At 41.0% G+C, this 15,136-nt stretch overlaps 1 protein-coding gene across 1 annotated transcript in view; it reads right to left on the bottom strand.

Annotated features, from left to right (window-relative positions):
- Positions 1 to 15,136, bottom strand: part of Clcn5 (chloride voltage-gated channel 5) — a 171,514-nt gene that overhangs the window by 18,422 nt on the left and 137,956 nt on the right. Inside the window, exons 5-7 of the mRNA XM_041646154.1 lie at positions 13,128 to 13,227; positions 8,385 to 8,572; positions 216 to 338 (exon numbers count right to left, since the gene is read on the bottom strand). Coding sequence (XP_041502088.1) covers positions 216 to 338; positions 8,385 to 8,572; positions 13,128 to 13,227 — 411 coding nt within the window. The remainder of the gene's footprint in view (positions 1 to 215; positions 339 to 8,384; positions 8,573 to 13,127; positions 13,228 to 15,136) is intronic.

The raw sequence follows: 15,136 nt of genomic DNA, 5'->3' as shown, positions 1-15,136 counted from the left end.
AATTTAAGCCCCAAATATGTAGGAAAGAGGTTTGGGCTACCATCTCCCCCCTTCTAGCCCAAATCCTGTGACCAATGCTGAGAGAAGACTTAAACGAAAACCTAGATGGAGCTTAGATGCCCTCTGGCTCTGATCCTGATTGATAGCCACCAAGATATATTATATGCAGGAATACCCAGAAAATTTTGGCACAAAATGGTTCATACTATACTTACCTCAGGAATTCCAGAGCCACAGGCATAAGGTGCAAACGCTTTGACAAGAGATACAGCAAGGAAAGCAAACAGGAGAGCCCAGAGGACGTACATGAAATAATTGACTATGTAGGCAAAGGCTCCCTGGAACACAACAAAAAGACAGATGATGTTTTAGTGGAGACAGCTGGGTGTGGAAGGCAGCTCTGTTCAGTGACATTTTGCCAGGAGAGTAGGCTGGGAAGAAAAAGAACAACAGTAAATTGTGTAAATATCTCTTCTCAGGCCATTCATGAGAGAAAGCACAAAAACACCACTAGGCACCCTTGGTGCTAAAATCACATGCCTTGCTGCAATCAGAAGAAATTCGCGAAGGATTCTAACAGTCCAGATGCCGGAAAGGAAAATGGAGAGCCCTTGAACATGATTTGCTTTTGTCTTTGAGACAACATCTCACTATGTAGCTATGGCTGGCCTAGAACTTGCTATGCAAGCCAGGCTAGCTTCAAACTCACAGAGATCCAACTGCCTCTCTAGCCAGAGATATAGACCAGGAGGCCCAATTCTTGGCAAGAGAAGGCTCATTTAGCTTTTGGTGCACGGTCTTGACATACAGCCCTATCTGACCTCTAACCTGCAGCAATCCTCATGCCTCTGCCTTGCAAGTACTGGGACTGCACGCTGAAAGCATGCATGGTTACAGTTTACCTTTTATTAGTGGTTTGTCAGTTTTGCAATCAAATCCATATGCTCCTATGTCAAGTTTTTAACAAGAGTTACAATAGCCTTCCCAGTCTCTGGGCTGGTTGAACACTGACTACATATCTGAAGCTATGACAAGTTTGAACATTCCATTACCCTTACCGACGATCTTGGTGGTAAATTCTCACAGACATAACAACTAAAATTCCTAAGCATTGCTTCATTTCTTTAGAAGTTTACTGTGTATGTTTAGGGCAAGTAGCATGATATTGGGGGGAGCATTTTGTTTCCATTTTTAACTTTGGAGATTTAACCCTGGGTCTCACACACGCTAAAACACATGCTCTATCACTGAGTTGTACTCCTAGTCTTGATGCTTGTTGATCTATCTGAGTTGTTATTGTTGCTTTGAGATATTTTGTGTAGCCCATAGTCCTGAACTCATTAGGTAACAGAGGGTCCCTAATGAACTGTTAATTCTTCGGCCTCCACTTCCCAAGTTCTAGAATTTTAGGTATAAAGATACCAAGTCTAGCTCTAGACTTCATGTTTTATTTTATTTTTAAAATTTGTGTGTGTGTACATGTGTGTGTGCATGCATGTATATCATATTAGTGCAAGTGCTGATGAGGCCAGAAGGTGCATTCGATTCCCTGGTACTGGAGCTGCAAACAGTTGTGAGCCAATGTGAAGAGAAAGAAGAGTGAGGAGTGAGGAAAGGTGGAGAGGAGGGTGCTAGGGGCCGGCCACACAGCCAGCCAGAGTTAGAAGGGGAGAAACACATGAAGAATAAAGACAGGGAAAGAACCCAGAGGAAAAAATGTAATTAAAGAGAAAGGGGATAATTTAAGTTAGAAAAGCTGGCTAGAAATAAGCCAAGCTTGTTCAGTCCCAGTCCAGCTGGCTTTGGTGAGCTCCCATTAGATCAGGCACGCTGTCTCAGTGGGTGGACTAACCCCTTGCCGCAGTCCAGACTTCCTTGCTCATCTTCTCCCTCATTCTGCTCTTCAACTGGACCTTGGGAGCTTGGTCCAGTGCTCCGATGTGGGTCTCTGTCTCTATCTCCATCCATCTGGACCTTCTGAATGTGGCTGACAATTGGGGCCGACCAAGAAGCCAATGATAATGGCACTGGTATTTGTCTCTACTGCATGTACTGGCTTTTTGGAATCCTAGTCTATTTGGATGTATACCTTCCTAAGCCTGGATGGGGTGGGGAGGGCCTTGGACTTCCCACAGGGCAGGGTACCCTGCCCTCTCTCAGACCTGGAGGGGAAGGAGGAGGGGGAGTCAGGGAGCTGGAGGGAAATGGGAGGAGTGGGGGAAGTGGGAAATTTTGAATGGTATCATTTATAAAGCAATAAAAAATAAAAAAAGAAATAAGCCAAGCTAAGGCCAGGCATTCATAAGTAAGAATAAGTCTTGTGTATTTATTTGAGCTGGGTGGCAGACCCCAAAGAGTTAAAAACAAAACAAAAAACCCTACATTTTGCTACATTTTGGCACTCAACTTGAGGGTGCAAACCCAAGACCCTAAGATTAAGAGTCTCATGCTCAACGAACTGAGCTAGCCAGGCCTAGATTTCTCTTCCTATTTATTCTCTCTGCCTGCCAGCCCCACCCATTCCTCTCTCCTGTCTAGCTCTTGGCCATTCAGACCTTTATTAGGCCAATCAGGTGTTTCAGACAGGCAAAATTATACAGCTTCACAGAGTTAAACAAATGCACCCTAAAAGAACGCAACACATTTTTCCATCGTTAAACAAATATTCCACAACATAAATGAATGTAACACATCTTAAACTAATAATCCACAACAATTAACATTAAAGGGCTGGCAAGTAGTGATTCTTGACCAAAAAGGAATACTGCACAGCAGGGGTTATACTTCAGATGACACAGATAAAAAGCTCGATAGACTTCCGACTCTGCAAACCATAAAACACGGGGAGAACTTAGCAGCCTACGCAGGAGAATCAGTACTCTGTAGTTTTCTTTTTTCAGTTGTGAATGTGATACAATTTTTCCCTTAGGTCCTCAGAGAACAACTATCTCTTTGTCCTTTAAGAGACATTTGTGAGCAAGTGGACTCCAGAGGTAGGAAACAAAGAGGGAAAGGCAGTGAAAGGGAAAGCAACAGGCGCTGGCCAGAGCAGAGAGCAGGAAGCCAAACTGTTGGCAAGAGAAGGCCTCTGAAAGCTTCACAGATTATTTCCCCCAGGCAATGATTTCATTCATAAAAAGAGCCAGAGAAATCTGTTGTGTGAGCAAATCTCAAGCTCTGCTTCACAAGGAACTGCTGGAACAGACCACAAGAAAGGGCTAGTTCTCCAGCGGAGCACGCGGGAGTCATCCTACAGCATCAGAAAACTACAGTTCTCTCTCTTTCCCTCTCCCACCTGCTTCTGCCTATTTTGTATACAGCTAGAGAAATAAGATGGGTTGGTGGTGTTAGTCATAGGTAGAGTTCACATAGTATATTCAAGGCCCTAGGCTTGGGCTTCAGCACCACAAAAGCAAAAACGCACCAACCAAAATAGGGAAGTATATTCTATGCATTTTAGATATATCACTTTCTTGTACTATTGTTATTCAAAGTGTTAACCATGGCCAGGGGTGGGATGAAGAATACAACATGATTATGTAACTGCCTTAAAAGTTAAGTGGCTGCCAAGGCTGAACATCTGAGTTCAAATTCCAGAACACATGTCATAAAAAAAAAGAATAACCAACTCCTACAAATTCTCCTCTGACCTCCACATAAGTGCCACGGCACACATATTCCCGCATATATACACATATACATACGCACATGTACACAGTAAGTATATACATTGATTTTTTTAAAAATGCTTCCTAGAACTGGAGAGATGGCCCAGTGGTTAGGTACTCATGCAGAGTGTCTGGGTTCAACTCCCAGTCCTCTTAATAATCTGTGACTCCAAGTTCAGGGGATCCAAGGTCTTCTTCTGGTCTCTGTAGGCACCAGGCACACACCTGTTGCACATGCACACATGCAGACAAAACAGTCACACACAAAATACAAAAAGAATTAAGATCTTAAAAAAATAATGACAAGTGCTTCTTCCAAAGCAAGGGAAGCAGACATTCATAGAGATTATATTCTGCATAGATAGATAATCTTCAACCACTTCAAAGAGCTGTAGAAAATGGCATTTAAATAACTCAGAGTTCGGTTGAAATGAGACACAATTGCTCCTGGCAGCACCGATCTATTCGCGAGAGAATGTTGAGCACCAAAGACACTCCACTTGGAGTTTGTTTTCTTCTTGGCAAAACCAGCCTTTGGTCAAGGAACTGCCCATACCTCAAACACTGACAAAATACATAGTATCCAGAAATGGATAAGCAGGACTGTCAAATCTTGCCAAGACAGGGTACGACGGTTTTGAAAAATTTCTTGCCTTTGAAAATAGTCTGTCATGGCCGGGTGATGGTGGTGCACGCCTTTAATCCCAGCACTCGGGAGGCAGAGGCAGGCAGATCTCCATGAGTTCGAGGCCAGCCTGGTCTACAAGAGCTAGTTCCAGGACAGGCTCTAAAGCTACAGAGAAACCCTGTCTCGAAAAACCAAAAAGAACAAGAAAGAAATGAAGGCAAATGAGACTCTGAGTGATTGTCCAGTTGTCTCTGTCATTTTGGAAGTTGCTTGATTGCACTTCTTACTCACTCAAGTAACATTATTTCCCTTCTCGGATGTTCCATGGGGTTGGAGACTAGATAAGTGTAGTTACTTTCCTCTCATGACTTGGCCAAGTTATGTATTATACAAGACTTAAGCTAGTTGGAATAGGATATTTGTTCTTATTGTATATAATTTTGTATTAGGTTTAGAACTCTCTTATTTAAACAAAAAGGGGAGGTGCTGCAGGAAGGTTTACCCACCTACTGGGGCGTGGCTTCATAGACTATTTACCCAGATGCCAAAGCGTGTCCAGCCCCTTCTCTCCTCCCTCCTGGTTCCCCCGTTTTGCTCGTTCGGATTGTTTGGATCTCATCTCCATCCACCGTTCAAACAGAGAATCCTGATTTGTAAGTCCCCCCCCCCCAAATAAATGTCTATCTCTCAGTTCTGAGCCAGTGTGAGATTTATTTTAAGCGCCCGATATCTGTGCCTTCACATAATCAATATCTCTCTCTCTCTCCCTGCCTCCCTTTCTTCTTCCCTCCCTTTCTCTCTCACTAAGTTGTAAGGTTTTATAAGGCTTTTTAAAACCCAGTCTTGGGGCTGGAGAGATGGCTCAGCGGTTAAGAGCACTGGCTGTTCTTCCAGAGGTCCTGAGTTCAATTCCAAGCAACCACATGGTGGCTCACAACCATCTGTAATGAGATCTGGTGCCCTCGTCTGGCCTGCAGGTGCACATGCAGACAGAACACTGTATACATAATAAATGAATAAATAAATCTTTAAAAAAAATAAAAAATAAAACCCAGTCTTTCTAATACATAAATAGAAATATTACGGTAGAAGACAGAAGCACTTAGGAATGGAGGTAAAACAGAAATGTTGTTTCTTCCTAAAAAAATAAAATAAAACAAAATAAAATAAAATAAAATACAGAGAAGGGTATGACAACTCAAACCTCTAACCAGGATTTGGGAAATCAAATAGGATTCCTGGGAGTTCTAGACTAGACTAGGCAAAAGAGTGAAACTTTATTTCAAGCAAATAAAAATCCTCACAGCTAACCAGGAAAATCACAAATTTGAGGCCAGCAAGGCAAATCATCAAGATCCTATCTCAAAATAATTTTAATTGAGTTAACTGTTTGTTTATATACTTATTGCTTTCTTGAGATAGGGTCTTATTATGTACCCTGACTAGCCTGGCACTCAATGTATAAGACTAAGCTGGCCTGGAGCTTGCAGTGACCCTCTTGCCACTAACTCCCAAACACTAGGATTATAGGCATGAGCTACCATACCCAGCTCAAAATAACTGTAATGGTTTTTAAGACTCAGCCAGTAAAGGCATCTACTAACCAACAAGACTACAACATAGGTTATATCCCTGGGATCTATATGGTAGAAGGAAAGAACTGACTCCCTAAAGCTGTCCTCTGAACTCCACCCATGTGCTGAGGCATGGATGGACACACATGCACATACACACACTAAATGTAATCTTAATTTTTTAAAAAATTGAGACAAGGACTCATATAGCCCAGGCAACTCAAAAATGTAGCCAAGAACGACTCTGAACTCCTGATCTGCCTGCCTGCACTTTCCAAGTTCTGGGGGTTACAAGTGTGTGCCACCATGCCTGGCTTTTACAATAAAAATATTTAAAATACAGTTGATGTAACTCAATTGTACAGTATTTGTTTAGTATATGCAAGACCTAGAGTTTAATCTTGAATTACACAAGGAAATGAAGAAAAATTTACACTCCATTTTAAAATCATTGTTTATAGGGGTAGAAAGATGATTCAGTGGTTAAGAGCACTTTATGCTCTTGCGGAGGACCAAGGTTTGATTCCCAGTACCTACATCGTGGCTCACAACCATCTGTAACTCCAGTTCCAAGAATCTAAAGCACTCTTGTGACCTAAACGAGCACTGGCACAAATGTGGTACACACACACCCATGCAGGCAAAACACTCATACACCTAAAACAAATCTAAAAAGAATTAAAAAGTCATTGTTTACATTTAAAAAATATTCCAAATCCTCAGGGAAAAAAAATCAGTATTCTAGGAAGGTTTGTACCTTTCCCCCAGTAATTTAACTCTACTGCAATTTGAGAAACATACATGTCTTAGCTAGGGTTTCTATTGCTGTGATGAAACACTAGAACCAAAATGCAAATTTGAAAGGAAAGGGTTTATTTGGCTGACACTTCAATGGTACTGTTCATCACGGATGGAAGTCAGGACAGGAAGTCAAACAGGACAGGAAGCTGGAGGCAGGAGCTGATGTAGAGATCCTGGAGGGGAACTGCTTACTGTGCTCCTCACAGTTTGCTCAGCCTGCTTCCTTATACCACCCAGGACCACCAGCCCACAGATGATACCACCCATCATGGGCTGGGCCATCACACCCCAATCACTACTTAAGAAAATGCCCTATAGCTGGATCTTAGGGAGGCATTTTCTCAACTGAGGCTCCCTCCTCTCTGATGACTCCGGCTTGTATTAACTTGACATAAAACTAGCCAGTACAATACACATAAAACCTTGCTCCTCAAGCCAATGTATATAGTTACATATAGATATAAAAATCTCTTATTTCTGACTTTACTAATTTATTATCTATTTTCAATTGACTTGTATGTGTCTATGAGTGTGTGCGTGCTACCTCAAATTTTTTCATGAAAAAAATGAATAATAAAATTATTTTAAAATTTTTGATTGGATTACCATGGTTATACATGTTTATAAGGTATAGTATGATAGTTTGATACATGTATATATACTATATAGTGATCAAATTAGGATAATTAGCAGATTTACTTACTTAAATATTTCATATATCTTTATGTTTGAAGTCTTCTTACCCCCTCTACTCTGTTACTTGGTAAAATATATAAGCAGAGATGTGGTTCACTATTAGAACACTCACCTAGCACACACAGGCCTTGGGCCCAATATGCAGCCCTCAATTAATCATTAGTTGTTGTACAGTACAGTTACAGTAAAGCTGATGTTTGAACTGTAGAATTTCTTCCTCCTCTCTATTTGCTGTTCATTACACAACTTCTCTCTGACCCTTCCCTTCTCAGCTTCTAGAGACCTTTACTCTACTCTAGTTCCATGAAATCGGATGAAAGATAAATTTGAAGAGTACAGGCATATATTCTGGTCTTATCTCTACTTCACCAAAAGAATGGACAGCTAAGGAGAAAGTTCAAGGGATACCCGTTTCTACTGGTGAGCCTGGTAGCTAAAACACATCTGTTTTGTGTGCTTTCTCAGTGGGAGAGATCTAATATATAACAAAGTACTGAAAGATAGGAAAGGAGCTAAAACACAAAACTATTATGTGTTGAGAAATATTTGCTGAGACAATAATGAAAATACCAATACAACTGAAAAAGAGACTGGACGATTTGATTCCCAGATCTCCGTTATTCTAACATGAAACACATCATACCTTTGATTGTTCCAATTCAGTGCTCAGGGACAAACTGCTTTGTTTTTCTATATGATAAACATATTTTAAGCCATTTCATAATCTTGTTAGAAATTACATCTTACCTGTTGTTTGCCTCTGAAATTTCCAACGAAATATAAGACTTCTTTAAAACAAACCAAACTTTTAAATATAAGCAGAAAATGCTTCCAACATGTCAGAAGAGATAGAAATAAGGCTGCAGCACTTAAACCACAAAAGAAGACAGCTTGTTCCTTTTCTTTTCCATGAAGAATATAGGGGAAGATTTCATAATTTCCAGGAGTACAGTACAAAAAAATGAAATAAATATAAGGACGAAACTCAGTGGTACAGAAATAAGTATTACACATTACCTGTTCTGTACTGATGATAAGCTGGGACCAGCTATTCCATTCTGGGCACTTGTCTCTCTCCTCAAAGGTGGCGTGGTCAGATTTCCAGCAACAGTGTTCCTGGTTAAACCAGAATCCCTTAGTGCATATCCCTTCTTTTAAGTCTGTCATCCAGTGAGCAGAGATATCTATTAGGCCTGCTAACGAGCCTGATTTAGTGGAGAAAAAAGAGAAAGCCAAATTTAATCTCACTTCTAAAATTCTATCTTTGATAATTAGAACAAGTTTTATCAGCCAAAGTGACAGGAAAGGAATTGAAATGACAGGTAAATATATACTTCCCTATTCCTATTCCATCTGGAGCTTCTTTCTGATTGTTGATGTGCTTAATATTTCACTTACTATCTCTACATTTGATGTGGGATGTCCTTTTGTATATGTGTTGTTTTTATTGGTTAATGAATAAAGCTGTTTCAGCCAATGGCTTAGCAGAGTAAATCCAGGTAGAAAATCTGAACAGAGATATATAGAGAGAGTAGGCAGAGTCAAGGAGATACTATGTAGCTGCTGAAGGAGAAAGACACCTGCCAGAACTTTACCAGTAAGCCACAGCATTGTGGTGACACACAGATTAACAGAAATGGGTTAATTTATGATATAAGAGCTAGCTAGCAAAATGCCTAAGCGATTGGCCAAGCAGCGTTATAATTAATACAGCTTTGTGTGATTATTCGGGTCTGGGCAGTAGGGAAACAAACGAGCAGTCTCTGTTTACATACATTAACACCAGTGTTGGGCTGAAGAGATGCTTAAGAGTACATACTACTCTTGCAGAGGATCTGAGTTCAATTCCCAGCACCCACATTGGATAGCTCACAACAGTTTTTAACTCCGGTTCTACAAATGCTTCTGGCCTCCAAGGGCACCTGCATTCTCACACACAGACACGAACACATACACAAGATTAAAAATAATGAAAATAAACACCAGAATCTGGGAAATATGTACACTGCGAAGAGCTAGGGAAAAAGCAAAACACTTGGGGAAGACAGAAGAGTTTGGTTTTGAAACTTGCTTGACACAATGAAGGAACTGCTTTGGTGTGCTTAAGGAATGTCACTCTATAAAGGGAGTAATTTATTTGCTTAGCATTATGTGACTTGTTAGGCATGGAGCCACAGGTTTTTCATCTCAGCACTCTGATAGTTCAAGGCCAGCCTTGTCTACTTAGCATGCCAGCTAGAAATAAATAGTGAGACTCCATCTCAAACCAAAAACAACAGCTAAAACAAAAAAAAAATTATGTTGTTCTCCCTATATACATCAGTTTGAGTGAATACAAATTGCACACACTAAAGAATCTTCCATGATATTTATGTGTAAAGGCTCTGGAGCAAAGTTGATGAAGGGTTTTTCACCACAGACAGAAAGAACTTGTACAGCGGGAGGAAGATACTGTCCGCTAAGGACATTAAGTTTATAACAGCACAGAGTATTGTGTGCAAAAAAGGTTGGCTGGAACTCGAGAAACTTTGGATGCCTACTGAACCTAGGGTATGAACACACTACAATGGTCTCAGTAAAAAGGAATGAGTGTATATAGGCCATCCATCAAAGAAAACAATGAAAAAATAAAGTAAGTACTATGACTGGTAAACTCAGAAGAGCTAAGACAGTAAAAGTACTTTACTTCTGGATGTCATGTGTCAGTTAAATGAAGAAATTCTGGACGAGAGAAACTAAATGGCCCATATTGTGCCTTAAAGGAATGATAAAAGTGTTATAAAACAGCCCCTGAATTCCCAGACTGTCCCGTTCAGACACACTGCTTCTGTTATGGGTCTCCAATGTTTAAAAACAAAACACCTCATGTGTATGAGAGGAAAAAAACAGCCACTGACCACCTAAAGACAAGAAACACATTAAAGCGTTGAGAACATTGTGCCTACATTCTGCTGGGTGAAAAAGGCCATGTTATGTGTATGTTTTGGTACGTGCAGAAAGTGTTACCACATACTTGAATGCCCTAGTCAAATCCAGCATTTTCTGAAAGCTATTTTTGGCTACTGTAGCCCCCAGATTTCTGTTCCAACTTTTATTGCATTTACTGCCTGGGTTCACAAAATGAACAAGACCTTATAGTTACATACTTTGCTCTATGCTCCCGGTGTTTTCGCATGTATGCTTTATATTTTACACACCCATTTTCAGTCCTGGCTTCCCCTCTACTTCCACATCTCTCCCTGCTCACAAATGTCGCTTTCTTCTCTGGCTACAAGTTTTATTAAGCTTCCCTATCCCAAAGAACAGATTAACATTTCAAGGGTTTGTTCTTTCTTTCTTTCCAATGACTACCAAAACTTGAAATCTGGCTCTCAACATATATCTGAAATTTCTTTGTGAACACTAATATGTTCCTAATTACCAGATTTATGACCTTCCCTCCTCTATATTCCTTCCTTTGCTTTGCTACAATAGTTGGCTTTATAGATTACCCAATCTATTATTAACCAGCTCCAAACTGTGTTATCTCTCCTGGAAGAGCCAGAAGGCAAAATTGAACACCCTCAACCACGGGCTGGCAAGCTACAACGTGAGGGCCAAATGTTTCTCACCTGTTCTGTCTGCCAGGCAAGATGTCCGAGCTGCAGCAAGACTCATTTCTCTCCCTATGCCTACAGCTGCTTTTGTGGCACAGCAGCAGGGTGGAGCGGGCACTCCAGAGATCACTTAACCCATGACTCTTAAAACAGTATTATCTGACCCCCTTAATGAAAAAGAAAAGGCTGCCAACCTTTTAGGGTAGGCAATTCTTTTTAAAAGAAATAATTTATTTTATATATTATTTGTTTGTGTGTACACACGTAAGTGCATGCAGACTCAAACATGGAGGCCAAAGGGCAACTTTTGGAAGTTGGCTCTCTCCTTCCGCCCTGGATTTCAGGGATCAAACTAAGTTTGTCAGGCTTGTAGAGCAAGCACCTCCCCCACTAAGCCATCTTGCCCGTCCTTATCCCAGGCAATTCTTGGAAACTCAGAATGAACGAATCACTTCATATTTGAGGTAGTCATTTTCTCCATGCCTCATGACAAGAACAGCATCAGCAACTAGGCATCATGTCAAGTATTTTATCTCATATAATCCTCAAAGAAAGTATTCAATACAGATGCCTGTGCTATCTCCATTTTACAGACCAATACACCAAAGTCTCCAGGAGCTAAGAAACTTGCCCATAGCCATAAAGCTACCAGCAGTGGAGTAGGGATTTTAATCTTGACTTCCTGAAACTAGAGTCTACTCTGTAAAGTGAAATCTTATAGTATCTTCTCTAGCTTTCCCACTTAACTCCTATTTTGCTCAAGAGTCCAGATCTTCCTAGGCATTGTCTTTAATGCTACAAGAGTACATTTCTTGCTTTCTCTGCCCGGTGTTGCTGGCTTTCTGTTTCCCGCATAGGAGGGGAAGTTTGCACTGGAACTTGCTGTAAGCTGGTATCTGCAGAGCAAGTCTCCATTCATGTACTGTACATAAGGTGAGCATCTCTAACCTGAAACATTTCTTAATTCTTTAAGCATTGACATGATGCTGCATGAGGAAAATTGCAAACCTGACCTCATGTGATAGGACTTTAGTCAACATAGAGATGGAAAGCAGGGCACTGTCTACAGCCTACTATCCGGACCTAGGAGGCTGAGACAGGGTGATGCTGAGGCCAGCCTGGGTCTCATCAAGTCAGATGAGATACTCTTTCACACTAATAGAAAATCCAAGTGAACTTATATAAAACTCCCTTCAAGCTGTGTGTGTGTATGTGTGCATGTGCACATGCTCGTGTGTGTGAGTGTGTATACACAGTGCTTATACATATATTTATACGTATCTAATGTATGTATTATATAGTGCATATATGTATATATAAAACAAGCAAATTTTGTGTTTAGATTTGGGTCCTTTACTCCAAATATTTCATTATATAATATGGTAACATTTCAAATATCTCTGGCTTCAAACTTTTTTTACATTTTTTTTAGTGTGAGTGTACACATGCCCCACCGTGTGTGTGTGCGGGGGGGGGGGGTGCCATGGTGTACATGTGAAGATCAGAGGATAATTTGAGTGAGGGTTGGAAGATAACTTGTAAGTACTGGTTTTCTCCCCCCATCATGTGGCCTTTACCCACTGAGGATATTCAACCTACAGTGTTTGGAGTGGCTAGAGAAAGTCAGTGGAGCTGACAGGAGAATCTGCTAGCATAACGCCCCTCTGAAACCAGGAAAGAATGTGCTGAGTCCCTGAGCTTAGGAGCTACATCTTAGCATGCCTTCCTCTGCCACCAGGAGGGAGGAGATAAAAGTTAAGAGCTGGGTATGGTAGTTCTCGCCTGTAATATCAGCACTGAGGAGAGTGAGGAAACAGCTCCTTCCAGCCTGGACTGTATATTGAGATCAAAACCAGCCTGGGCTAAATTAGGAGAGCCTGTTTTAAGAAGAACAAGGGCTGAGGCAGGGGCTCAGTGGTGAAAACTTGACTGGCACATATATTAGTCTTTACTCTTATTCCCAGAGCTGCCTTCCACCTTAAAATGATCGTGACATCTTAGGCACACAAACTGTGTTTAGACGTATTTCTTCTTAGATACAGGCATTACTTAGAGCTCATTTACACATGGGATGTTGCACTTTCAAAAGATTCGCCAGCAATTCATTTCCGATGGGAGAACATAGTGGGAGATTAATTTTAAAAACTTCTGTAGTTTACCATACCTGATAAAAGCCCAATAAGGAGCATCAACAACCAGCCAGAAAATGCATCACTCACACTGTGAATTAAGGCCCATGTGGACTCTTTGCTTTTATTGGTAATCTAGGAAAAAAATAAGATAACATTAGTATACTCTACATATATCTTCCCTCCATCTAAAAAATCTTCAGCAGAAAAATACAAATTATCTGGGAATAGATAACAATTGAGAATTATTTAATTGAACCAATTTACCAAGAATACTGCAATTTACTGAATTCTACCAATTTATTGTAATGTCTAAGATATACCCCCACTTAGCCACTAATTTCTTAATACAATCAGCCTGTTTTGTGCATTGCAGGATAACAGCTGTCTCAAGGAGTGTTGATTCACAGCAAATATCTTGATTGTATTGCAAAGAATAAACAAATAATAAACAATGGTTGATCTCAGTGACAACTTGAGGTTTACTATGTGCGGCTACAGTTCAGTCAGGAAATTCCCAAAGCTGGGTAGCACCAAGTTCCAAAAGTACAGGAATCACAGGCACTGATTGATACTGGTGATGTGTCTCCTTCAAGTCCAGAAACCAGCAACTGCATCTGAGGGCGTCACGATAAGTCCGAAGTTTGGCTGTTCAGGTCTTGCTCAACTTAAATCCACACTCTTCATATTTTTATTTTGTTTCCCTTTAGCTTTATTTTTTTTATATCGTGTGTGTGTGTGTGTGTGTGTGTGTGTGTGTGTGTTTAGGACAGAGGACAACTTGCTGAATTCTGTTCTCTCCTTCCATTATGTGGGTTCCAAAGATCAGACTCAGACCATCAGACTTGACAACAAGTACTTTTTGTACCCTTAACCAACTTACTGGCCCATGTCCCTATCTTTAAAGTCACTATTCTGCCAGTGTTGTTACTGGGACTTCCCCTTCTTTGTGCCACTATTTATTATACTCTAACTTGATTTATTCCACCTTCACCTACAGCCACACCTCAAACAATAACAAATTATAAACTTCAAAAGGCACTTTAAAATGTATTTTGAGGGCCAATAAGACAGCCCAGTGGCCTGTACACGCGCGCACGCACACACACCCACACACACCCACACCCACAGAGGGAGGAGGAGAGGGAGAGGGAGAGAGAGGGAGAGAGAGACTACAATAATTACAAGATTTAAAAAACAGAAAAGGAAGAAAGAAAATTGAGCCTGGTGTGGTGGAGCACACCTTTAATCCCAGCTCTTGGGAGGTGGACCCTGGTGGATCTCTGTGAGTTCACGGGCAGCCTAGTCTACAAAGTAAGTTCCAAGACAGCCAGGGCTGTTACACAAAGAAACCCTGTCTTGAAACATGCCCCCTCAACACACACAAAAGAAATAAAAGGAAGGAAGAAAACTGAATGAAATAAGTTGGGAGGCTTTGGCTAAGCCTATGTGCAAGTAAATTCAAGGCCAAACTGGGTAACAGTGAAACCCTGTTTCCAAATCAAAAGCGAAGAGGCTTAAGTCATACCTTGCTGACAGAATACTGCCTAGCACTGCAAAGCCCTGCATTCCATCGCCAGTACTGCCTCCCTGAAAAACTGGAATTTCTCAAAACCTGTACCTGGGACAACCTGACTCTGGGGTTCATGTAGTTGTAAGACTACGTGGCAGAATCTGAGAAAGGCTTAAAAATGAAAAAAAAATAGGGCTGGGGTGTAGCTTAGTGAGTGGGAGAATACATGTTAAACCCTAGGTTTGAGGAAATCATCAAACATACACACACACACACACACACACACACACACACACACACACTGAAAATAGTCTCTGCCTGACTCTAATCTCTGCCTCTTACAGAGATTTGTCCCTGACAGGAAGAAGTCATGGACTCAGCAGAAAATGGTATTAATATATTTTAAATATGGAGTCAAGCAGAACTTTAGGGGGGAAAACTACGAGTGTGCCCCAAAGAAACTTGCCAGAGGGTCACCTGCTGAGAGTACATGGGCAGGAGCTGGGCATCAACATTTTCACTGTTGCTGAG

This window comes from Microtus oregoni, unplaced genomic scaffold, assembly GCF_018167655.1.
Source record: "Microtus oregoni isolate MIOR12 unplaced genomic scaffold, Mior012 000121F_001, whole genome shotgun sequence".
NCBI classification, from domain to species: domain Eukaryota; kingdom Metazoa; phylum Chordata; class Mammalia; order Rodentia; family Cricetidae; genus Microtus; species Microtus oregoni.
Note: the sequence above shows the minus strand (reverse complement) of the source record. Positions and strands in the feature narration are given on the sequence as shown.